Raw genomic sequence first — 26143 nt, forward strand, 5'->3', positions numbered from 1 at the left:
CTCAGTCTAGATGCACAGGGAGATCATGTACTGCCCCTTTATTGATCTTAGAGAAATTACAGACCCATTCTCACACGCCTCCCCCCGGTAGAGAGACATGGAAGCCTTTCCACGCTGGGGGCGCAGGAATTGGAGGCAGTGGCTGAGCAGGAAAGAAGCCTGGAAAGGGCAGCACGATGAAGACTTAGGACAATGAATAATAGGGGCGGGCCCCGCCTCATCGAGTAGCTTCAGGCCTCCACACTTGTCCTGCTTTGGGATTTTTATGTGTGGTGCCGAGGAGACTTGTCTGATTCTTGAAATCTCTAGACAAACTATGGCTGGGCCTCTCCCCAGGGGAACTGTACTTGAGTCCCTCCTTAAGGGGACTGCGTCGGCTCCTCTCAGAGGGACTGCGATGGTTCCTCCCAGAGGGCCTCCCTGGCCTCATCTCAGAGGGACTGTGACGGGTTCTCTCACAGGAACGGCGATGGCTCCTCTCAGAGGGCCTCCCTTGCCTCATCCCAGAGGGACTGTGATGGCTTCTCTCAGAGGGACTGTGACAGGCTTTCCCAGAGGAACTGTGTCCTCTCCTCTCAGAGGGACTGCAACGGCTTCTTTCCAAGGGACTGAGGGGGCTCTTCTCTGAGGGACTGTGACTTCTCTCAGAAATCCTACAATGGCTCCTCTCAAAGGACCTGTGAGATCTCCTCTCAGAGGGACTGCGATGGCTCCTCTCCGAGAGACTGCGATGGCTCCTCTCAGAGAGACTGTGACGGCTCCTCTCCAAGGGACTGTAATGTCTTCTCTCAGAGGGACTGTGATGTCTTCTCTCATACGGACTGCGATGTCTTCTCTGAGAGGGACTGCGATGGCTTCTCTCTGAGGGACTGCGATGTCTTCTCTGAGAGGGACTGCGATGGCTCCTCTGAGAGGGACTGCGATGGCTCCTCTGAGAGGGACTGCGATGTCTTCTCTCAGAGGGACTGCGATGTCTTCTCTCAGAGGGACTGCTACGGCTTCTTTCTGAGGGACTATGATATCTTCTCTGAGAGGGACTGCGATGGCTCCTCTGAGAGGGACTGCGATGTCTTCTCTGAGAGGGACTGTGTTGTCTTCTCTCAGAGGGACTGCTGTGGCTCCTCTGAGAGGGACTGCGATATCTTCTCTCAGAGGGACTGTGATGTCTTCTCTCAGAGGGACTGCGATGTCTTCTCTCAGAGGGACTGTGATGTCTTCTCTCAGAGGGACTGTGATGTCTTCTCTCAGAGGGACTGCGATGTCTTCTCTCAGAGGGACTGCTGTGGCTCCTCTGAGAGGGACTGCGATATCTTCTCTCAGAGGGACTGTGATGTCTTCTCTCAGAGGGACTGCGATGTCTTCTCTCAGAGGGACTGCTACGGCTTCTTTCTGAGGGACTATGATACCTTCTCTGAGAGGGACCACGATGATTCCTCTGAGAAGGACTGCGATGGCTTCTCTCAGAGGGACTGTGATGTCTTCTCTGAGAGGGACTGCGATGGCTCCTCTGAGAGGGACTGTGAGGGCCCCTTTCAGAGAGACTGTGACAGCTCCTCTCTGAGGGACTGCAGTGATTCCTCCAAGAGAGACTGCGACGGCTTCTCTCAGAGGGACTGGAATGGTTTTTCCGAGAGGGACTACGGTGGCTCCTCTGAGAGGGACTGTGATGTCTTCTCTCCAAGGGACTGCGTTGGCTTCTCTCAGAGGGACTGCGATGGTTTCTCCAAGAGGGGTTATGACGGGTTCTCTCGGAAGGACTGTGTGGGGTTCTCTCCTTATAGAAGCTGGGGTGGTTGTGCTCCTTGTGTGTGAGTTTCTCTTTAAGGTGTCGGTGCCAGGTTCTCTTCACAGGGGAACCAGGTAGGATTCTTCCTCGGGCCTGAACTCTGGTTCCTGGTGTGGACAAGTTCTTAGACTCCTGGCTTGAGGTTTCATTTCTATAGAAGTTTTTCTTTGATCTGCTACTACTGTCCTTTTGAACACTTCCCAGAGGCTGCCCCACTGAGGCAGTTTGGAAAGCAATACCACTTTGGGAATCTGTAGGCTTGGGCAGTCGAAGAGGTCTGGGTTGGAAAGAGTGAGCTCTTCTTTGCTGTTGAGCTGATCTGCACTGGCCCGTTCCTCCCCACAATATGTCCTCCTGCTTAATGGTTGAGCCTGCTGGTGTTAGCTTGTCAGCTGACCTCTTGTCTCTTTTGATACTGCTTGGTAAGCAATAGTCCCTGGTGTTTTGTTTTGGATAATAGTTTTTGCTTCCCCACAAATTGTCTGGCCTTGTCCTGTCCACAGGCTTCCGCCCAACAAAAGCTATAACTCTGTGTGCTGTTTGGAATGCCCGCTTTAGGCTCTGAAAAAGCAGTTGCATGAACTTGGGCTGGGAAGGTTTCTTAGGTTGTCTTTTTAAAGAGGCAGTACTTGTCTGAGTTGCTCCAATCCTCTTCCTTCTTAAATAGGCTGGTAATTCCCTAGAGGGACTCTCTATTGTGGTTCTGCTGTTTTTGTAGAACTTTCTGTGTTTTCTAAGTCCCTTGGTGATTCTCTTCATTGGATATTTTGAATCAGAGGTCTTTTTGGTTCTCACTTTAGCCCGTTTTTCATTCTGAGTGCTTTCAGAGTCACTCTCTGGTAGGTTGTGAACTTGAGTGAATTCATAGTGCCCAGGTGCTCTAATTTTTGTCTTTTCTACTAGGTCAGGGCTGCTGCGTTGTCCTCGCCTGATGTAGAATTGTACAGGAGCAGGGGACTGGGAAGGCCCAGACTGCAAATCTATTGTGGAAGCAGGACTCTTGGAAGCTTGAGTATAGATTTTAGCTTTCCTTCGTGATGGTGATATAGGGCTTCTCCGTATGATGGGTCTATCTCTTTCACGATACTTTGAGATTTGGGGTCTTTTCCCAATTCGCAGCCTAAAGCCAAGATGCAACCGAATCTCACCATGGCCTTCAGAAGTGCGTACAAGATGGAGCTGTGGATAGATAAGAAGATAAGTCCCCGAAGTGGTCTGTAATTTATGATGGCAGTTAAGTCCTGAACATCGACCACACTGTAGGCAGATAGGGTATTTTAGGACTAGACCTGAAGCTAGAGGTGGAGGCACATCAGGGGGTATTTGACTCCTTAAAAGTTTTGCTGCTATTTTTAGCTGCAGATCTTGTAGCAGCTGGAACTGTTCTGAGAAGTCAGTCTTAGCCTGTGAAAGATAATTTGGCTTGAGGGAGTGTTGGGACTCAGAAATCCTTGTCCGGGAATCACTCTGTGAGTCCTCACTTTCTTCCATTGGAACAAGATCTTCTCTATCATAAAATATGCTGAGGGAAGACTCTGACTTTACCAGGACAGGAAGCTGGCCCCCTGCACATGAGACAGGCATATGCTGAATGACTTCTTGGGATATACCACTGAACCTTAAATTTGTCTTTTTTATTCCCACTCTAGTCCCAGAATATTGCTGTATTATGGAAGATGTGGAGCCACGTGTCCATATCCTTAAGGCCATTCTTTTCTTATGACCATGATAAAAAGTATGTCTCTGAATGTAGTTTTTGACCACGGAAGGCTGAGAAATAGTAACTGGACCCTTCTCTGGCAGGCTCTGAGAAGCTTCCATCAGTTCAGCTGGAATCCCAAATAAATTCTGAATAGATTGACAGGTATCTGCAGTGGCTCTTTCTGCTAAAGATGTTTGAGAACAAAGTTTCCTTTCCATAGTGGTCCCTAAAATATTACCCAGCATTAGCATAGTGGAGAGATATTTTCTTGGTAGTCGCTGCCTCCAGGCATGACTCTCCCAGACATTGTGTTGTCTACCCAGAAAAGACTTGATGAGACCTTTTTGAACCCCTGATTCTGCCCGGAATGTCCTAGATAGTGATCTCCAGCTTTGTAGTAGATGTCTCTGAAGTGAGTTCTCTAGCTCCTCCATTTGCTTCCTCTTAGTTGTCTCTTTAGATATGACATCCACTCCTGGAATCTCAGGACATGGGTTTTCCACAGTGTTAGCTGTCTTATCAGAGCTTTGATTATGAAGGGCCAAGGGAAGAATTAAAGATTGTATCATAGTAGGGTCTATATAGGTCTCTTCAGGCTGCAAAATATCTGTCCCAGGGTTTTTTATATCCAAAGCTCTGTATACTTCCTGTATCCCAGAATCCCAAAGTCCTCCTAATTCAGATGCTGTTCTGACAGAGCTTGAAATGAGTGTGGTTGAAGAGCTTTGTAGGAACCTAGAGAAGTCAGTCCCTGCTTGTAACTCTTCTGATGTTAACTTCTCACAGTCCCTATTCTGACACACCTGTCCTACATTCAAATCCTTAGTTTCCATAACTTTAGGAGGCTCCGTTTTTATCACTGTAGATTTCACAGCCTGAAGCCCTTGTTTATGAGTCAATATCGTATGTTTCTCAAATGGAGATGTTTGCGGTGAGGTTAATTCTTCAGATTTCACTTGAATACGTGGCCTTGGAGTTAATTCTGCAGGTACTATAAGTTCTTGAAGATGTGGCCTTGGAAGTAAATCCACACAATTTATTGCTTCAATTCCTGATTCTAGGGCTACTCCTATTGGTTCTACAACCTGAGGAATTGGTCCTGGTGCTAATTCCTCAGATTTTACGATTTGAAGGGATGGCCCTGGGATTAGCATAGTTTTTACAATTTGAAACCCTGTCAACTCCATTGTTTCCAAAATCTGGTGTTTTGGCTTTATGATTAATTTCGTAGATTTCACATCTTGCAAACATGGCCCTGAGTGGTGCTCTGAAGGTCTCACATGTTGCAGTTTTGGAGTCAACTCAATATATTCTACCATTTGAGGGGTTGGCCTTGGTATTGTCACAGACTTTACAATTTGAAATGGTGGTCCAGGGGTCACTTTCACAGATTGAACAACTTTTGGGACATCTACGAGGATTACCTCTTCAGACTGAGCAACATGAAGCTGTGTCCTTGCAGATTCTGTGACTTGATCTAGTGGCTCTGGACTAATCCTCATAAATTCTACAATTCTACCCAGTGGTCCTGGGGTTGTCCTTGGAGATTTCATACTTTGATTCTTTGACTTTGTTAGCCCCATTGATACCTCCCTGTGCTGCTGTGCCTCAGAGGTGAGCTCTACAGATTCTTCATGTCCTATAACTTGACTTGTTTGCTTCAGGGGCACCTCTAAAGATTCCTCCCTTTGTAGCCATTGCTTACAGGTCAGATTTACAGATTCTGGGACTTGATGTCCTAACCCTAATATTATCCCTGGAGATACCACATGATGCTGTGGTTTGGGGGTTAATTGCAAAGTTTTCTCTACCTGCACTCCTGACTCAGAAGTCAACTCCACAGATTCAGGAACTCGATGTCCTAACCCAGGTGTCATCCCTAAAGCAGAATCTGGGACGTGATGTAATGACTTTGGAATCAATACCACAGATTCTTCCCTTTGCAGTCTTTTCTCAGAGATCGCCTCCACACATTCTAAGTTTTGAGTACAGAGCCTTGGGGATCTCTCTGCAAATCCAGTGGCTTGACTTGTTGGCTTTGGGGTCATTCCAAAGAATTCATTTGCATGTATCCTTGCCTCAGTGGTCAACCTCATAGCTTCTGTAAAGTAATGCTTGAGTTCTGGAGTAATCCCTTCATATTCCACAGTTTGCTGCAGTGGCTTCATATATAACTCCCCCAAATCCTTGACTTGGGCCCGTGGCCGAGAGAGCAATTCCATAGTTTCTAGGATTTGGTAGCTTTTCTCTGGAGTTAATCCTAAGAATTTTGAGCCTTGATCCCTTACCATTGGAGTCAGATCAACAAATTTTGGTACCTGAAGATCTGGCTGCAGCAGCATCCCTAAGGATTCAATGGCTCTACCTGTTATCTTTGGGGTCAACCCCACAGATTTCTCTACAGTATCTATGCCTTTATGTGCCAATCCTTGCACTATTTCTGAAGATTCTGTGGCATGATAAATTGGTATTGAAATCAAATTTGCAGATTTAGGGACTTGATACATTGGCTGTGGGATCATCTCTGCATATTTTGTAAACTGATGCCCTGGTCTAGGGATTATTTCAGAGGATTCCATGATTTGATAATTTGTTTTTGGAGTTTGCTCCCCATATTTCACTCTTTGAAGCAGTGACTCTGGTGCTAATTCCACAGATTTTATAGCTTCCTGCAGAGACACTGAAGATAATTTAACATGTTTTATGCTTTGCGACTTTGGCTCTAGAGTAAACTCCAAAGATTTCACACCTTGTTGCTGTGATTCTGGAGACAAATTTGAAAATCTGACACTAGTCAACAGTGGTCCTGATGGGAACTTCCTAGTTGACTCTGGTGCCAACATCATTGATTCATCATCTTGCCATCCTGAAGTCAACTCTTGATAACTTATACCTTGCTGTTGGGCCCCTGGTGTCAGCTCCATAGGTTTTACATCTTGAGAACATGGCTCTGATGCAAAGGCCGCAGATTTAACACATTGTGACCCAAAGCATGATGTCAACCCTGAAGAATTTACACTTTGAGGTTGTGGCCATAGAGTTGACTTCACAGATTTCACATCTTGAGAACATGGCTCTGGTACAAATACCACAGATCTCATACTATGCTGCCTGAGGTGTGAATGCAACTCCTCAGAATTCATACCTTGAGGATACGGTTCTGGTTTTAACTCCACAGATGTCACTTTTTGAAAACATGGCTCTAATGTAAATACCTCATATTTTATGTCCGGCAGCTCAGAGGCTGAAATCATTTTTGCAGAATTTGCATCATAAAGCAATGGCTGTTTATTTATCTCCATGGACTTTACATCGTTAAGCAGTGGCTCTGGTAAAAATACCACGGATTTCATACCATTTTTCTGAGGACCCAAAGTGAACACAGGTTGTACAACTTGCTGTGAGCCAAGGTGCTTCTCCAAAAATTGGACTCCTTGAAACTTAGTTCCTGGAGTTAACTCAGAAGATTTCTTACCTTGCAAGTGTGGTCCAGGATTGAACAGAATAGATTTTGTACTTTGAGATTCTGACCCAGGGTTCAGTTCAGAGGGTTTCATGCTTTGTATCTGTGGCCCTGGATTAAAGTTGATAGAATTTATGCATTGAAATTTTGACTCTGAATTCAACTCAGAAGAATTCATACCTTGCAGCTGTGGGCCAGAGTTGAACTCTTTTGGTGTTATATCTTGGAATTTTGTCCCTGGAGTCAGTTCATATTTTACATCTTGTAAATGTTGCACAGAGTTGAACACAACAGATTTTATACCTTGAAGCTCTGGCCCTGGATGCAACTCAGAAGATTTCATAACTTGAAATTTTGTCCCTGATTTTACACCTTGCAAGTGTGGCTCAAGTTTGCACTCCCTAGAATTTATACATTGTAATTTTAGCCCTGGATTCAACTCAGAAGAATTCACATACTGCACCTGTGGCCCAGGGTTACATTCCATAGGTGCTGCACATAGAAACTTTGACCCTGGAGTCAATTCAGATTTTAAACCTTGCAAATGTGGTATAGGGTTGAATATCATAGGTGTCTTACTTTGAATTTCTGTCCCTGGGTTCAATTCAGAACAATTCATACCTTGAAGTTTTGAAACTGGAGTTAATTCAGGCGATTTCATACCTTGTAAATATGGCTCTGGCTTGCACCCAATAGAATTTACACACTGAGCATGTGACTGTGGAATGAATGCAGAATTCATACTTTGCAAATGTGGCCCTGGGCTGCACCCAGTAGAATTTACACATGGAAGTGGTGGCTCTGGAATGGATGCAGAAGAATTCATGCCTCGCAAATTTGACCCAGGGTTGCACCCACTAGAATTTACACACTGAAGTTTGGGACCTAGAATGGATGCAGAATAATTCACACTTTGTGGATGTGGCCCAGAATTATACTCAATAGAATTTACACACTGAAGTGGTGGCTCAGGAATAGATGCAGAAGAATTCACACCTCGCAAATTTGGCCCAGGGATGCACCCATTAGAACTTATACACTGAAGTTTAGGTGCTAGAATGGATGCAGAATTTACACCTTGCAAAGGTAGCCCAGGGTTGCACACAGTAGAATTTACACACTGAAGTGGTGGCTCTGGAATGGATACAGAAGAATTCACATCTTGCAAACATGGTCCAAGGCAGAACACCTTAGATTTTATACCTTGAAGCTCAGGCCCAGGAGTCAACTTGGCACATTTTAATCCTTGCAATTGTGGTCCAGGGTTGAAATCTAAAGATTGTGTACCTTGAAGCCTTGTTCCTAGGCACAACTCAGAAGATTTCACACCCTGCAACTGTTGCTGAAGATTGAATTTCATAGATTTTACATCTTGAAGCTGTGTCCCTGTGCATAATTCTGAAGATTTTCTATGTTGCTGATGTGACTCAGGATTGAACACCATAAAGTTTACGCTTTGAAGGTCTGGCCATGGATTCAATTTATGAGATTTTTCATCTTGCTGCTGCTTTTCAGCATTGAACTCAGAAGGTGCCACACTATGAATCTTTGATTCCAAGGCCAACTTAGAGAGTTTTGCAACCTGCAATTCTGGGTCATGGTTGCCCTCTGTAGAGTTCACTGTCTGAAGCTTTATCAACCCAGATTTCATATCTTCCAACTTTGCCCCAGGATTGAATTCTACAGATTTCACATCTTGAAGGTGTATCCCTGGTGTCAACATAGATAATTTTCTATCTTGTAACTGTGAAGTTGAGTTTAACCCCAAAGATATCGTATCCTGTACCTTTGTACCTAGAGTCAATTCAGAAGATTTCACATCTTGCCTCATTGGCCTAGGCATGAGCACAGATTTCACTTTTTGAAGCTTTGTCACTGGGATCACTTCAGAAGATTTTATACCTTGCAAGTGTGATCCAGAACTGAACTCCATAGATTTTACATCTTGAAGCTCTGTCCCCATGATTGAGTTAGAATATTTTGTATCTTGCCACTGTGGGCCTGAGTTGAACTCCACAGATTCCCCACCTTGAAGTTTTGTCTCTGGTGTTAACTCAGAAGATGTCACACCTTGTAACTTTGGACCATGGTGGAATTCTACAGATTTTACATCTTGATGGTTTGTTCCCTGAATCAACTCAGAAGATTTTTCACTTTGTATCTGTTGTCCAGAATTGAAATCCATTGATTTCATACTTTGAAACCTTGTCCTTGAGGTTACCTCAGAAGATTTCATACCTTGAAAGTGTTGTCCAGAACTGAACTTCATAGATTTTACATCTTGAAGCTTTATACCCATGATCAGATCAGAAGATTTTATATCTTGTAACTGTGGGCCTGATTCCAGCTCTACAGATTTCACACCTGGAAACTTCCTCCCCAGGGTCAAATCAGATTTCTCACTTTGTAACTTTGGACTAGGTTTGAATTCTACCGATTTCCCACCTTGAAGCTTTTCCCCTGGAATCACTTCAGAAGATTTCACACTCTGTAAGTGTGGTGCAGAACTGAGATCCATAGATTTAATGTCTTGAAGCTCTATACCTATGATCAACCTAGAAGATTTCAAATCTTGCAACCATGGACCTAGGTTGCATTCCATTAATTTCATTTCTTGAAGCTTTGTCTTCAGTATCGACTCAGAAGATTTCACTCCTTGCAACTGTGGCCCAGGTTTGAAGTCTGTAGATTTGACACCCTGAATCTTGGTCTTTGTGGTCAAATCAGAATATGGGATATCTTTCAATTGTGAACTGGGCTTTAACTCTATAAACTTCATGTCTTGGGACTTTGTCTTAGGGTTCAACTTAGAAGATTTGACACATTGCCATTGTGGCCCAGAGTTGAACTCCTCAGATTTCATACCTGGAAGCTTTGTCTGATAAGCCAATTCAGATGATTTCATGCTTTTCAAGTGTAGTAAGAAGTTCGGCGCTACAGTTTTATCACTTTGTAATTGTAGCTCTTGGCTTAATACTCCAGATTTCACCCCTGAAAACTGTGGCTCTTGTGTAAACACTGGAGACTTCACATCTTGCCGCTGTGTTCCTGGGTATGCCTCCACGGGTTTCACTTTGTGCAACTGTGGTCTTGGGGTCAACTCAGAAGATTTCACATCTTGTGAATGAAGCCCAGGTTTGAATGCCACAGATTTAATATCACACAGCTTTGATGTTGAAATCGGGCCACATGATTTCACACTTCTCAACTGTAGCCCAGATTTCAAATCAATAGGTTCGAGCCGTGGCAACTGATGTTCCTGGAGTGATGTCAAGGGTTGTATACTTTGGAGCTTTGGCCTTGGAATCGACTCAGATGACTTCACATCTCTTAATTGTATTGAAGGTTTCAATTCTACAGTTGTGACAACTCGAGATTGTGAACCACATTTTAGCACAGATTTCACACCTTGGAACTCAGGTCCTGGTATCCACTGCACAGAGCTCATACTTCCAAGCTGTGAGTCTTGGTTTAACTCCACATCTTTTACACCTCGAAGCTGTGGCTCTGAGGTTGACACCAGAATTTTCCTGTTCTGCAACTGTGGTCCTTGGGACATCTTAGGAGTTTTCACACATTGCAACTGTGGCCCAAAGCTAAACACAGATTTTGCACCTTGAAGTTTTGGTCCTAGAGTCAGTTCAGATGATTTTACACCTCCCGACTCTGTGGAGGATTTCAACTGTGCAGGCTTGACACCTCGAGACTGTGAACCAAGATTCAACCCTACAGTTTTTACACCTTGGAACTCAGGTCCTGATATCCACTGCACAGATTTCGCACTTCCAAGCTTTGAGTCTTGGTTTAACTCCACAGTTTTCACACCTTGAAAATATGGCTGTGAGGTCGATGCTGGAATTTTCTCTTTTTGCAGCTGTGGTCCTTGGGACAACTCAGGAGCTTTCACAAAGTGCAACTGTGACCCAAGGTTAAACTCCATAGATGTTGTACTTTGAAGTTTTGGCCCTAGAGTCAGTTGAGATGACTTTACACCTCCTGACTCTATGGAAGATTTCAACTCTCCAGGTTTGACACCTTGAGATTGTGAACCAAGATTTAACCCCATAGTTTTTACACCTTGGAACTCAGGTCCTGGTATCCACTGCACAGATTTCACACTTCCAAGCTGTGAGTCTTGGTTTAGCTCCACAGTTTTCACACCTTGAAGTTGTGGCTCTGAGGTTGATGCCAGCATTTTCCCTTTTTGCAGCTGTGGTCCTGAAGACAACTCAGAGGTTTTTACACACTGCAACTGTGGCCCATGGTTAAACTCCATAGGTTTTGCACCTTGAAGTTTTGGGTCTAGAACCAATTTAGATGCTATCATATCTCCCAACTGTATGGAAAGTTTCAATTCTGCGGGTTTGACACTTCGAGATTGTGACCCAAGATTTAACCCTACAGATTTTAGACCTTGGAACTCAGGTCTTGTTATCCACTGAACAGATTTCATTCTTCCAAGCTCTAGGTCTTTGTTTAATTCCAGAATTTTCACACTTTGAATCTGTGGCTCTACAGTTGAGCCCAAGGGTTTCACTTGGTGCAACTGTGGTCCTGGGGTCAACTTGGGATATTTCATACTTTGCAACTGTGGTTCATGTTTAAACTCTTTAGTTTTTACATCTTGCATATTTGATTCTAGAGTCAATTCAGATGATTTTACACCTTTCGACTGTAGGTCAGACTTTGGCTCTGGAATTAACTCCGAAGACATTACACCTTCTGACTCAGACCCTTTCTTTACTTGCTCAAAATTCACACATTGCTGCTCCTGTGAGTTTACAGATATCTGACCATCCTGTTCAGGCTCAAGGGTTAAATCCACAGGTGCCATCCCTTGAAACTGTTGCTTTAGCACTAAATCCGCAGAATTTACTTCTTCAAACTCTTCTCCTCTGGTTACATTCACAAATTTTACTACCTGCCTCTTTTGCCATGGGGTCAACTTTACAGATTTTACACATTGCAGATGTGGATCTTGAGTCTCCTTTATAGATTTTAAACTTCGAAGCTTTAAACATGGAGTAATCTCCCCAAATTTCATGTGGGACTGCATTTGTGGGACTGAAGTCAGTTCTTCAGGTTTCACGCTTTGTAGCTGAGGCCCTTGAAGCATCTCCGTAGATTTAACCCCTTGAAGCAACGGCCCTGGTGCAAAAGCCATAGACTTCTCACCTTGCATCTTTAGCCCGAGTTTTAATTTTCCAGTTTTCATATCTTGCAGCTGTGTACCTAGGATCAAATCCTCAGTTTTTACATCTTGAATTCTTGAACATGGAGTCAACTCCACAGATTTTACACCTTGAAGCTCGGAATCAGGGGTGAATTCCACAGATTTGACATCTTCTGTCTGTGACCCTAAGGTTATCGCCACAGATTTCCCACCTTCCAGCTGTGGACTTGGAATTATCTCCATAGATTTCATGCTTTCCAGGCATGGTCCTGGAGTTAAGGTCACAGATTTCATATCTTCCAGTCCTGAGCTCAGCAACTCAGATTGAAGCTTTGAGCCTGGGGTTACCTCCTCAAGTTTTACACCGCCTGCCTGTGGCTCTGGGGTTAACGTCATATATTTGACATCTTCCAATTCTGGCTCTGGTGTTAACTGCATAGTTTTCACATCTCCCAAATGTGGCCCTGGGATTAATTCTGCAGATTTTATATCTTCTAATAGTGGCTCTGGGGTTAGCTTTTCAGATTTGAAACCTTGAAGTTTTAAGATTGGGCTCCACTCCACAGGATTTATGTTTTGTAACTGTGGTCTTTGCATCAATTCAGAAGATTTCATGCTTTGTAACTGTGGTTGTCTGGTCAACTCAGAATGATTTACACTGGGCAACTGTGGCCCAGGAGTCCACTCCACGGATTCTGCATCTGGCATTTGTGGTTCTGAGACTAATTTATAGGAAACTTCAGCTTCAAGGCTTGGTTCTTGGTTGCCTGCTACATATTTTACACCTTGAAACAGTGGCTCTGGTACTAACAACTCAGGCTTAACCCCTTCCCCCTCTGGCCCTGGAGCCATTGCCACAGGTGGTACACCTTGCATCTTTGGCCCTGGGGTCATCTCTAAAAATTTTACACGTTGTAGCTGTGGCCCTGAGTTTAAGTCTAAAGATTTCACACCTTGAGGTTGAGTTCCTGGTACTAAATCAAAAAATTTAACATCTTGTAGCTGCAGCTCTGGGTTAAGCTCTACCTGTTTCATACTTTGAGTTCCTGGAAATATCTTTGCTAATTTGGAATCTTGCAGCCCTAACTCTGGAACCACCTCTACAGAATTCACACTATGAAACATTGATCCTGGGGTTTGATCCCCAAATTTGACACCTTGCAGCTTTGGCCTTGAAGTCAATTCAGAAAATTTGATATCTTGCTGCCATGGCCCTAGGTTTACTTCCTCAGATTTTACACTTTGAAATGGTAGTTCTGAGGTCAATTTCACAGATTTCATGCTGTGAAACTGTGGTCCTTCAGTAGACAGAACAGATTTCATATCTTCAATGTGTGGCCCTTGGCTTGACTGCAAAGATGACTCTGGTACAAAACCTAGAGACTTTGTATCTTCGAGCTGAGCTCCTGGTATCAACTGCATATGTTTGAAACTTTGATGCTTTGGCTCTGGGATCAAATCAGAAAATTTGACATCTTGCAAGCATAGTCCTGGGCTTAGTTCCACAAATTTCACATCTTGAGGTTGTGATTCTGGAGTCAGCTGAACAAATTTGACACTTTGATGTGTTGGCTCTTGGGTAAAATCTGACAATTTGATGTCCTGAACTGGAGAATCTGAGGTCAATTCATCAGATTTCACACCATAATGTGGGAGTTGTGAGATTAAATCTACAGGTTTTTCGCCTTGAAGAAGTGGTCCTGGAAATACCCTTGAAAATCTTACACTTGGCAACTGTGGCCCTGGGGTCAATCCAGAAGATTTGACACTTGGCTGAGATGGGCCTAGATTTAAATCCACATATTTTACACCTTGGAGCTCTTCCATCTTAGTCAAATCCTCCAGTGGCATACTTTGTAGCAGTAGCTCTGGCATCATCTCCTCAGATTCTACCACTCCTGTAGTTGACTGTTGGATTAGATTCACGTATTTCATATCTTGCAACTGTGACTCTAGATCCAGCTGCTTAGACTTTTCTCCCTGGAGCTGTGGCCCTGGGGTCAGGTCCATAACATGTGGTTTTGGTTCTGTAATTAAATTTTTAGATCCTATCACTAATGGAGATGACTCACTGGTTAACTCCATAGATTTCAAATTTTGCAGTAGTGGCTCTGATTTCTCATATTGCGTGCCTGGTCCTAGAGTCAACTCCAAAAATCCTGTTTCTGCATGTGGTGGTACTGGGATGACCCCCTGGGTCTTATCAACTTGAGGCAATGCCAACCCCACAGTTTCTTTATATTCTGACATGGGGGGTATCTCTGACAATTCAGTAACTTCTGAACATGGCCCTAGATTGCAGTGAACAAACTTCATATCATGGGGCTGTGGCTTTGTGGTCAACACCTCTGATTTCACACTTTGCATTTCTGATCCTAGTATCAAATCCAGAGATTCTTTTGTTGTGCGTTGTGATACTGGAGTTTCCCCCATTGCTTTTCCAAGTTGGTGCATCGTCTTAAGAGTGTCTTGGAATGACTTTGAGCTCATCTCCACAGATTCTGAAGTTTGGCTTAGTGGCCCTGGGGTAGTTCCTAAAGATGGTTGTGTCAACCCAATACATTTTTCTACTTGGTGACAGGTGTCAGAGGTTAACTTTGCTTCTTTTCCTTGATATCCTGGTCCTGAGATCATCTCTAAAGATTCTGAGGCTTGATGCCATGGGGTCAATCTTTCAGGCTCTGTGGCTTCACTGGGGCTCATCTCTGCAGCTTTTACTTCCTTAAATTGTGTCCCTTTGGTCAGTTCCCCATATTTCATCTCTTGCACCTGTGTCTCAGGAATTAACCTCCTACATTCTACCATTTGAGGAGTTTTCACATCTTCAAGCAATAGTACCGGGGCTACCTTCTCAGATCTAACATCTTGTAACCATGGCTTTGGGGCCAAATCTGCAGATTTTGTATCTTCTGTTGATGGTCTTAGGGCCAACTCCACAGTGTTTATATCTTGAAACTCTGGTGGTAGGACCAGATGAACAGATCTCCTACCTTGCAACTGTGAACTTGGGGTCAAGCCCCCAGATTCTATAACATGTGGCTGTGCTGGTGGAATTATCCCCCTGAAATCCATGGCTTGTAATAGTGCCACTGGAATTACTTTCGCATAACCCATGACTTGATGTAATGGTGCTGAGATCATGTCCAGTGATTTTGTGTCTTGACGTATTAGCCCTGGAGTAGCCTTTCCTTGTTCCATGACTTGACTTTGTGACCCTGAGGTCATGCCCACTGATTCCATGACTTTATGCTGTGGTCCTGGCATCATTTCCACAGTTTCCATAACTGCATGTTGTGGCCTTAGATTCATCTTTTCTGGTTTTGTGGCTTGATGGTTCAACAATGTGTTCATCTTTACTGACTCTATGACTTGATATTGTGGTGTTGGAGTCGTTCCCACTGATTCTGTATGTGGATGTGATTTGTTAATCATCCCCATAGAATCCATAACTTGAAGCAGTGCTACAGGAGTTACTTTCTTATTATCTGTGACTTGATTCAGTAATCTTGTGGCCATCCTCTCTGATTCCGTAACTTGGTGCTGAGACCTTGGGGCTGCCTCCATTGAATGAATGACTTGATTTGATGGTTTGGGGGTTATGCTCACTGTTTCTGTGGTTTCCATTGGTTTCACAACTTGACTTGGCAGCTGTGGGAACAAACCCGCAAATTCTGAATGTGATTCTGGGATCATCCCCATTGAATCCATGACCTGAAGTAATGCCAGTGGAGTTACCTTTATGCTGTCTTTGACTTGATATGATAGCCTTGGGGTCAACTCCACATTAGTCACTTGCGTCTTGTGCTGCTGTATCCTTTTTTCTGGAAAATCTATGACCCTCTTCTCTATACTAAGCTCTAGCATGTGTTTTCGATCATTCTTCAGTAAAGGAGTTTCCTCTTGAATTACATTAACTTCTAAACTTCTTGGAGGTAGGGTGCCTATTGATGTAACTAAAGGCTTGGATCCAAGGATTTGGGGGCCATCCCCAGGTTGGAACTGCTTATCTGAGATAAGTGACTGTGAAAGTTTTGTTTCTGTGCTATTTGATCCAGATCCCACTCCAGCATTCACATGGAGCTGAAATGATGGAAGGTCTGAGAATTTGTTGTTGATATTTTGCTCAGTGTTTTGATGAATGGGCATAGATAACTGAGTTTGGGGTTTTTCTGATTCAGCAACTCCTCCTTGTACTTCAGTTATATAATTCAGCATTGCCCATGATTTCCTCAAAGGTAAAGGTGCTGTTTGTTGCTGCAATGCAAAAACCTTCCGAGACATATGTCCTTCTAGCTCCCTTCTAACTGAAGGAGAGAGCTTGAATGTAGCCCACCTTGGAAGTCGTGGTCTCTTCTTGGAAAGAGAATTTGGCTCATGATCTGATGTCAAATGACTCTTGCTCATTCTCTCATCATTTTTTTTCCTTTTTTGTTTGCAGATATTTAGGGGTTCAGAAATAGAGCTGATAAAAGAGTTCTGAGGTTGTAAGGGTGAAAGATCTGCCAAATTCTGAAAAAGTTTTGATTTCTGGGGCTCTGAGAGCCGAAAAGGAGGCAGGGTTTTGCCTTGGTTCCTGAACACAGATGATTGCTTTTTGTTGGAAATAGGTAAACTATGGCTCCGGAATTCCCAAGTTGTTCCTTCAGAGAAGACAGGAAGATGAGACAGACTGGAGTCATTGCACGATGAACTAAAGGAGATGCTGTGGTCAGTAGAATGTTTTGCTTTCTTATAGTCACAACAGCATAGAACAGTCTTCTGAGCCACAAGAACAGAGGTGGTAGAGGAAGAAATCACATCCTGTGATTCAGGCAAATCCTGTTCCATAAGCCTTGATCTAAGAAATAAAGAGAAATGTTTCAGTTTGCATTGAAATAGGAAAAGGAAAAAAAGTGGCCATTTCAAATGCAAAATATTTTTGGCCTGAAGGAGAATTTGGAAAAAAAAAAAAAAGTTTCTTTCCCCAACATCAATTACTTATAGAAAGAATTCCTCCACCAGGACAAAGGGAGGAAACTGTTCCCATTCCACCCAGAAATGATCCTTCGACCAGTTTGAACCCAGGACTTCCCCCACAGACAAAACGAACTCTCTCTTCTCCCTCTCTCCCTCCCTCCTTCATTCCCTTCCTTCCTTCTTTTTAAAACCTCTACCACCTTCAATCCCCACCCAGAAACTACATTGCCTGACCTTGTGCTTTCTAGGTATCGGAAGATCTGTTGAAGACTCCGCTCCATTGACCAGAGTATATATTCCTGGGTCCAGCCCACAGGGAGTTCTGAAACACTGGATGCAACAGTGTATGTCAATGTAACTGAAGTTTCATTAAAGTACCAGTAAGGAAAACAATAAGAGAGATTTAACTTAGAAAGGAGAACGCTATCATAGTGAAGGAAGTAAAACAGAGTCCAGGTACTTTACTTCTAACTTTCACAAAGTTTATCAGTAGAATAGGCTGAAGAAAGGCTTTACTCACCCTGTCAGGTTAGCTTCAGTGCAAGCCATCCTGAGGTTTTCTTCCCACTGTGGATCTGGGAGAAGAGGTGAAGAATCTATCAGCATCATGACTATTGATTATTCGTCCAACCCCCTCTTTTTGCAAACAAGGAAACGAAGATGAAGTTATGCCTAAGATCATAAAGCTAATTAGTGGTAGATCTCAGACTTAACCCGTCTCAAGATTTTTCAAAAAGCTATACTATGCTGCCTTCATCATACAGTAGATGTAAGCTATATACATTGGGAAGAATATGAATAATCATAGTAATAAGCAGTGAGAGTAGGGGAAACAGAGGTCATGATACATATCTTTTCCTCCAAAGGAGTCTATCCAGGGTCTATGGTAGGGGGAAAAAGATAGGGAAACTTCCCACACCAAACTCTTGGTAGTTACCCTTTGTCCATTCTAAATCTCACCAAGTTTCCTTCCCAATACCTTGGACTTTGCACAAAAGGAGCTGAGGGAAGGAAACATGAGGAAAGAAACCATGGAAAGAATTATGGAGCCATATACACATATCTTTAGACATGGAGATGCTAGAAAGAAGAGGCACACTTCTTCCATTTACATCCTCTTTTTCAACTCCCTCCACCTGCTATTTAAGACTAGAGTCATAAGGCAGACCCACAATTGGTCTGTTAATAACCTTGAGCTGAAGAGTAAAGGATAGGGTGTCTCTGACCTGTTAACTTCTGGATCTTTTTCAATCTATGCTGCTTTGAAGTCTAGAGAAGCACAAAAAGAAAAAAGAAAATCAGATTATGTTCTAGGTTAGAGACTTTATTGACAGCACTTGTCACCTTTTAGATATCAGATATTGATACATCTCATGCATCAGATATTGATACAGTTGGCATCCATAACCACATGTAAATGCTGTAACAAACATATAAATATCAGGGAATATAGAGGACAGTGATTAACTTTCTAAGAGAGAAAGGAAGAATTATTCAAGAAGTTGCATTTGTACTGGAGTTTAAAGAATCAGCACAAGACTTTTAGGCGAAGAAAGAGTATTTCAGGCAAGTGGGAACATCACTGAGATCAGCATGTCATGATTGTCAGGTGCACTTTTGCTAAGTAGTGGGAGATGCTAGGCTGACAAGGTAGATGGAAGCCAGGTTATGCCTAATGGTAGAATTTTAATTTTATTCTGTAGTCAGAAAACTCCTGGGATTTTTTCAAAGTGCTCCAGGTCATTTTAAAGGCAGTAATGACATTTGTTACCATTTCAAATAAAACAATTTTTTATTTTTTTTTTTTTGAGATGGAGTTTCACTCTGTCGCCCAGGCTGGAGTGCAGTGGCGCCATCTCGGCTCACTGCAACCTCCACCTCCTGGGTTCAAGTGATGCTCCTGCCTCAGCCTCCCTAGTAGCTGAGCCACCATGCCCAACTAATTCTTGTAATTTTAGTAGAAACGGGGTTTTGCCATGTTGGCCAGGCTGGTCTCAAACTCCCGACCTCAGGTGATCCGCCCAACCTTGGCTTCCCAAAGTGCTAGAGTTACAGGTGTGAGCCACCACGCCCAGCCCGGCATCCTTTTAAATGCTGAATTAAGCTCCTCAAAAAAAGAGTAAGGGAAATCCTTACAGGCCAAAATTAAGGAGAAAACTGAAAAACATGAGCAGAAAATCATCTGATACTTCAACACCCTATATCATTTGTAGCGTCAGTCAGAAGGGATTTGGGTTAACAACAAGGTAGGAGCAAAAGACAAGACCCATGTGAAGTGTGTATTTGGAATGGAGACCCTGGGAAAAAGCCAGAATTCTAAAAATGCTACATGTTTAGTGGAAAAGTGGCTAGGAAAGAAATCTGCCCACCACAAGCAAATTTGTACTCTAGGTAGAGGGAAAAAAAAAAAAAACCAAAAAACACCTTCTCTGAGAATTTTAACCATGAGTCTATCCTCATACTGGCTTGGAGTTCTAATTTATACCCACTGTGTAGCCAGGAACCCTCAAATTGAAAATAAAAGTGGAGCGATCCTGGGCTGATAATGCTTTAGGGCAAAAGATGAAAGTAAATGTAAATCTCCTTGGAAATTAAAAAGAAGTAGAATTGATCAGGTGCAGTGGCTCGTGCCTGTAATCCCAGCACTTTGGGAGGCTAGGCAGGAGGATCACTTGTGCCCAGGAGTTTGAGACCAGCCTGGACAACATAGTGAGACCCTGTCTCTACAAAAAATAAAAAATAATTTTAAAAAATTAGCTTGGGCGGCCAGTCATGGTGGCTCATGCCTGTAATCCCAGCACTTTGGGAGGCCGAGGCAGACAGATCACTTAGGGTTGGGAGTTTGAGACCAGCCTGGCCAACATGGTGAAACTCCATCTCTACTAAAAATACAAAAAAATAGCCAGGCATGGTGGTGTGCACCTGTAATCCCAGCTACTTGGGAGGCTGAGGCAGGAGAATCATTTCAACCCAGGAGGTGGAGGTTGCAGTGAGCTGAGATCATGCCACTGAACTCCAGCCTGGGCAAACAGAGCAAGACTCAGTCTCAAAAAAAAAAAAAAAAAAAAAAAAAAAAAAAAAGCTGGGTGTGGTGGTGTGTGCCTGTGGTCCCAGATGTTTGGGTGGCTGAGGTAGGAGGATCTCTTGAGCCTGGGAGGTCAAGGCTGCAGTGAGCTGTGATCCTGCCACTGCACTTTCCAGCCTGGGTGATACAGCAAGACCCTGTCTCAAAAAAAAAAAAAAAAAAAAGAAAAAGAAAAGAAAAGAAAAGAAAAAAAGAAGTAGAAGAGGAAGAAGAAGAAAACAGTTTAAATAACTACACATTAATGAATGTGAAAACGCTGATAAAATAGTTAAATTCCTAGAAAAAAAATATAAGATACCAAAACTGGCCAAAAAGAAATAGATCATTTGAGTAGACCAGTAAGTATGAAAGCAATTGAAATGATAATCAGACATTCTACATCAGACATAATAAAATAATTCATCAAGGTTTCTGAATACCAGAACTACTTACAAATATCAGTAGCATTTCTCTACTACAGTAAAAACTATAAAAATATAATTTAATAAAAGATATTCTTCACAATAGCAATAAAATGATAAAAGTATAAAGGTATTAAGTAAACCAAGAATACAGAAGACTTCCATGTAGAAAACTATAAAATTCTAATAAAAGACATAGAAGATGATCTGAATAAATGCAGGGATAGTCCAAGTTCTTGGTTGGAATAACTTGAAATTACGAAGATGTCAGTACTCCCCAAATTAATTTTTTTTTTTTTGAGATGGAGTCTCGCTGTGTTGCCCAGGCTGGAGTGCAGTGGCACGATCTCAGCTCACTGCAACCTCCACCTCCCAGGTTCAAGCAATTCTCCTGCCTCAGCCTCCTGAGTAGCTGGGACTACACGTGCGCACCACCAGGCCCAGCTAATTTTTATATTTTTAGTAGAGATGGGGTTTCACCATGCTGGCCAGGCTGGTCTCGAACTCAAACTCCTGACCTTGTGATCCACCCGCCTCGGCCTCCCAAAGTGCTAGGATTACAGGCGTGAGCCACCGCACCCAGCCAAATTAAATTTTATATATATATATATATAAAATTACATATATGTGTCTATATATAGACACAGACATATGTGTGTGTGTGTCTGTATACAGACACACTTTTTTTTTTAACTTTTTTTTTTTTTTCCGAGACAGGGTCTCATTGTATTGCCTAGGCTGGAGTGCGGTGGCACGATCATGGCTTACCACAGCCTCAACATCCTGGGCTCAAGTAATTCTCAGCCTCCCAAGTAGCTGGGACTACAGGTGCAATACCCCACACCTGGTTAATTTTTTTAATTTTTTTGTAGAGACGGGGTCTCATTATGTTGCCCAGGCTTAAATTATATTTTAATGCATTCCCAATTCATATTTCATTTGAAATGTTTCAAGAACTTGTTAAATGCTCTGAAATTAATATGACAAATAAAGGTCTACTGATAGCTAAATCAACCTTAAAAAGAAAAGCAAAGGAGGGACTTGCTGTACCAAACTCTAAGACACACTACAAAGTTGTAGGAAATAAAAACAGGAACAAATAGACCAATGAAACAGAGAGCTCAGAGACAGGCATATGTATATATGGCCACTTATTATAATAAAGGGAGTTCCATAAATCAATGGGAAAATGATTGTTTAGCAAATGGTGATGGGAGTCGGGCACAGTGACTCACGCCTATAATCCCAGCACTTTGGGAGGCCAAGGCAGGCAGATTGCTTGAGCTCAGGAGTTCGAGACCAGCCTGGGCAATGTGACGAAACCCCATCTCTAAACAAATACAAAAAGTTAGCTGGGCGTGGTGGCACACGCCTGTGGTCCCAGCTATTCAGGAGGCTGAGGTAGGAAGATCACTTGAGCCCAGGAGGTGGTTACAGTGAGCCGAGATCACACCATTGCACTCCAACTTGAGTGAAAGAGCGAAACCCTGTCTCAAAAAAAGGAAAAAAAATGGTTATGGGGAAACTGGCTCACTATAGAGAAAAATAAAATTGTATCACTTCCTAATACCACATATAGAGGTGGACTCCAAGTATATTAAAAACTAAAATGTGAAATGTAAGACTGGAACATAGAAAAAAGGTAGGAGAAACTCTTTGTGGCCTAGAGCAGAGAACTTCTTAAGGAAAACTTCAGAAAAATAAACCATAGGCGTAATTGCTAGGAGGGAAGATTTTAAATGTTTCCGCCACACACAAAAAAAGGTAAGTGAGATGATGGATATGTTAATTCACTTAATTTAATCAACCCACAATGTAAACATGCAACAAACCATCACATTATACACCATAAATATATACATTGGTATGTCTCAAATTAATTTTTTCTTTTGAGACAGAGTTTCCTTCTGTCACTCAGCCTGGAGTGCAGTAGCTCAAAGTTCATGGCACCCTCTGCCTCCTGGGCTCAAGCAATTCACACGCCTCAGCCTCCTGGGGAAGCTGGGATTACAGGCATGCACCACCATGCCCCGCTCATTTTTATATTTTTCGTAGCGACAGGGTTTTATCATATTGGCCAGGCTGGTCTCAAACTCCTGACCTCAAGTGATCCACCCTTCTCGGTCTCCCGAAATGCATGAGCCACCATGCCTGGCCTCTCAAAAAAATTTTAATCCAGTAGAAGACTTACCCACATTCAAATGGAACCTCAAAATGACAAATCTACCACTCACTCCTAACCTCAGGTAACTGCAAAGAAAGTTGCCTTCACACTGAGAATTCCAGGGGTGGGGGTGAAGTCTCTGAGAAGTCATAACCACAGGCTAACTTCTGGATATTTGGCAGCTCAAGTTCACATTATCTGGATTGTCCCCAAAAACCTTCAAGCCATGAATTTAAAGTGGTCCTGGACTGATGGTGCCAGAGTCAAAAGGAAATGAAATGCTCTTTGAGGAAAATCTTTATCCTAGGCTTCAAAATCCTCACAAATATCGTATTTTATTAAATTTAAGATGCTATTGATTATAAAATGTGCCATCAATTTATATGCTAGTAGAATGAAAAAAATACACTGTCAATTAATTAAATACCATCAATTGTAAGACACACCTCAATTTCAGAAGTGTTAACTATTAAAAAATAAGCACAAGTGGAGAAACAAACCTGCAAAGATGTCAGGTATTGTGATTTTCAGAGGTAGATTAGAAAACACCTATGCATATTGTATTTAAAGAAGTAAAATGCCAGGCACTGTGGCACACGCCTGTGATCCCAGCACTTTGGGAGGCTGAGGTGGGCGGATCATGAGGTCAAGAGATCAAAACCATCCTGGCCAACATGGTGAAACCCTGTCTCTACTAAAAATACGAAAATTAGCCAGTCGTGGTGGCATGTGCCTGTAGTCCCAGCTACTCGCGAGGCTGAGGCAGGAGAATTACTTGAACTCGGGAGATGGAGGTTGCAGTGAGCTGAGATCACACCACTGCACTCCAGCCTGGGCAACCAAGTGAGACTCCATCTCAAAAAAAAAAAAAAAAAAAAAAAAAAAAAAAAAAAGAAAGAAAGGAAAAAGAAAAAAAAAAAGAAAGAAAATACAAGTATAAATAAATTTGTAAGAAACACAAACCCATAAACAGTGATCTAGCAGATTTGAAAACAGAATCAAATCTTACTTCCAGAAATTAATAAGAATGCAAAGTACTGAAATTGATTGGCTTATTAGCATTGATAAAATATTTCTGAATAAAGAATGGATAAGTACATATATTTAAATCTGAGGAGTAACCACTAAAAGAATAGAAACAGAGTTCATAACTTCCAAGCCAGTAGAAGGGGAAAAAATGGAAAGAAAAAAAGCACCAGTTTGGGATTTCAATTTATAGTAATGGTTTGAACCCTCCAAATGAAAACAATAAAAGTTGGACAAAATATGTTTTAAAATATCCATTTAAAGTCATTAGAGACCTATCAAGGGGTCAAAAACCAGAGGAGCCAAGATCCTAGAGAAAAAGGAAGTGGAGGGAAATAAGCCCAGCTAAACTGAAATTTCACAGTTTTATGGGAATACATGAACAAAAAGATGAGTTGAGAACCCCTAATATCTCAGGCTTTCAGTTGGAATCCCCAAAGGGCTATACCTAGGAGTAAGAATCAACCTGAAATAAACCAGGCTCAAAAATGGAAGCTCAGCCTCTGATAAATTCAATCCTTTATTGGATTGAGATGATCCCTTTATTGGATTGAGATGATCCCTTTATTGGATTGAGATAATCTAAATGACTAAAAAGTGAAAATAGCGCCCTCTGGAGGAAAGTAACTTTATCCAGAAGCTTGAATTTTCTCTTCAAAATTATATATAAAATCTCTGATATTAAATCAAAAATTGCCATGCTTACTAGAAGACAAGACCGACTGATTGAAGACTAAGAGATAAACATGGGGAATAAAAACAAATCCATAGGCAATCCAGATATTGAAGTAATAAAACATGGATTTTAAAATATATGTGCTTTATATACACAAGAAATTAGATGACAAGATGGACAATTTTGGCCAAGAACTAAAAACTAAAAACTGAAAAAAAAAAACTAATGGAAATTGTAGAACAGGAGAAATAAAGAACTCAGTGAGGGGTACAGATTAGACACAACTGAAGAAATGTCTGAAGAAAATATTCATAATGAAGCATGGAAATAAAATAAATAAAAGAGCCAATAGACATATGGGACACAGTAATAGGAGTCCCAGAAGGAAAGGGGAGACAGAATAGGAGTCCCAGACATAAATGCAAGCAGAAACAACATTTGAAAGTTAACACTGCAGGGAGTATATGGTAACTCTCTGTACTTTCTGCTCAGTTTTGCTGTGAACCTAAAAACTGCTTTAAAGTGTAGTCTATTTTTTTTTTTTTTAAAAAGGGAATAGCTAAGAACTTTCCAAAATGCAAGCCTTAGATGCAAGAAGTGTTATGAAGCAGCCTGAAGACAAAGAAAACCTAAACCTAAACTTAAGTACACTACAGAATGCTGAATACCAACACAATAATTTTTTTTTTTTTTTTTTTTTTTTTTTTTGGTGAGATGGAGTCTTGTCCAGCTTGTCACCATGCTGGAGTGCAGTGGCGCAATCTCGGCTCACTGCAACCTCCTCCTCCCCAGTTCAAGCACTTCTTCTGCCTCAGCTTCCCAAGTAGCTGGGGCTACAGGCACGTGCCACCACGCCCAGCTAATTTTTGTATTTTTAGTAGAGACGGTGTTTCACCATGTTGGCCAGGATGGTCTCGATCTCTTGACCTCATGATCCACTTGCCTCAGCTTCCCAAAGTGCTGGGATTACAGGCGTGAGCCATGGCACCCAGCCCTAACAAAATGAGTCTTTTTATTTATTTATTTATTTTTTTTGAGATGGAGTCTCACGCTGTTGCCCAGGCTGGAGTGCAGTGGCGCGATCTCGGCTCACTGCAAGCTCCGCCTCCTGGGTTCACGCCATTCTCCTGCCTCAGCCTCCTGAGTAGCTGGGACTACAGGCGCCCGCCACCGCGCCCGGCTAATTTTTTGTATTTTTAGTAGAGACGGGGTTTCACTGTGGTCTCGATCTCCTGACCTTGTGATCCGCCCGCCTCGGCCTCCCAAAGTGCTGGGATTACAGGCTTGAGCCACCGCTCCCGGCCACAAAATGAGTCTTAATAGGCAAAAATAAACGACGCATTATATTCAAAAGAGGAATAAGATGAATAGTTGATATCTTTTAGAAATATTGGAAGCCAGGAAACAATAGAATAAAGTCTTTTAATGTGCTAAAAGAAAATAAGTGCTACCTAGATTTTTTTTTTTTTTTTTTTTTTTTTTTTTTTTTTTTTTTTTGAGACGGAGTCTCGCTCTGTCACCCAGGCTGGAGTGCAGTGGCCAGATCTCAGCTCACTGCAAGCTCCGCCTCCTGGATTCCCGCCATTCTCCTGCCTCAGCCTCCCGAGTAGCTGGGACCACAGGCGCCGCCACCTCGCCCGGCTAATTTTTTGTGTTTTTAGTAGAGACGGGGTTTCACCGTGTTAGCCAGGATGGTCTCGATCTCCTGACC

General features: G+C 42.5%; 1 protein-coding gene across 1 annotated transcript in view; it reads right to left on the minus strand.

Annotated features, from left to right (window-relative positions):
- Nucleotides 1-23: 23 nt before the first annotated feature.
- The window catches only part of C13H2orf16 (chromosome 13 C2orf16 homolog), a 43344-nt gene continuing 17224 nt past the window's right edge, over nucleotides 24-26143 (minus strand). The window contains exons 2-5 of the mRNA XM_050753979.1: nucleotides 18307-18349; nucleotides 17601-17655; nucleotides 17315-17410; nucleotides 24-16961 (exon numbers count right to left, since the gene is read on the minus strand). Coding sequence (XP_050609936.1) covers nucleotides 218-16961; nucleotides 17315-17410; nucleotides 17601-17655; nucleotides 18307-18349 — 16938 coding nt within the window. The 3' untranslated portion in view covers nucleotides 24-217. The remainder of the gene's footprint in view (nucleotides 16962-17314; nucleotides 17411-17600; nucleotides 17656-18306; nucleotides 18350-26143) is intronic.

The sequence above is a fragment of the Macaca thibetana genome, chromosome 13 (assembly GCF_024542745.1).
Source record: "Macaca thibetana thibetana isolate TM-01 chromosome 13, ASM2454274v1, whole genome shotgun sequence".
Lineage (NCBI taxonomy): Eukaryota > Metazoa > Chordata > Mammalia > Primates > Cercopithecidae > Macaca > Macaca thibetana.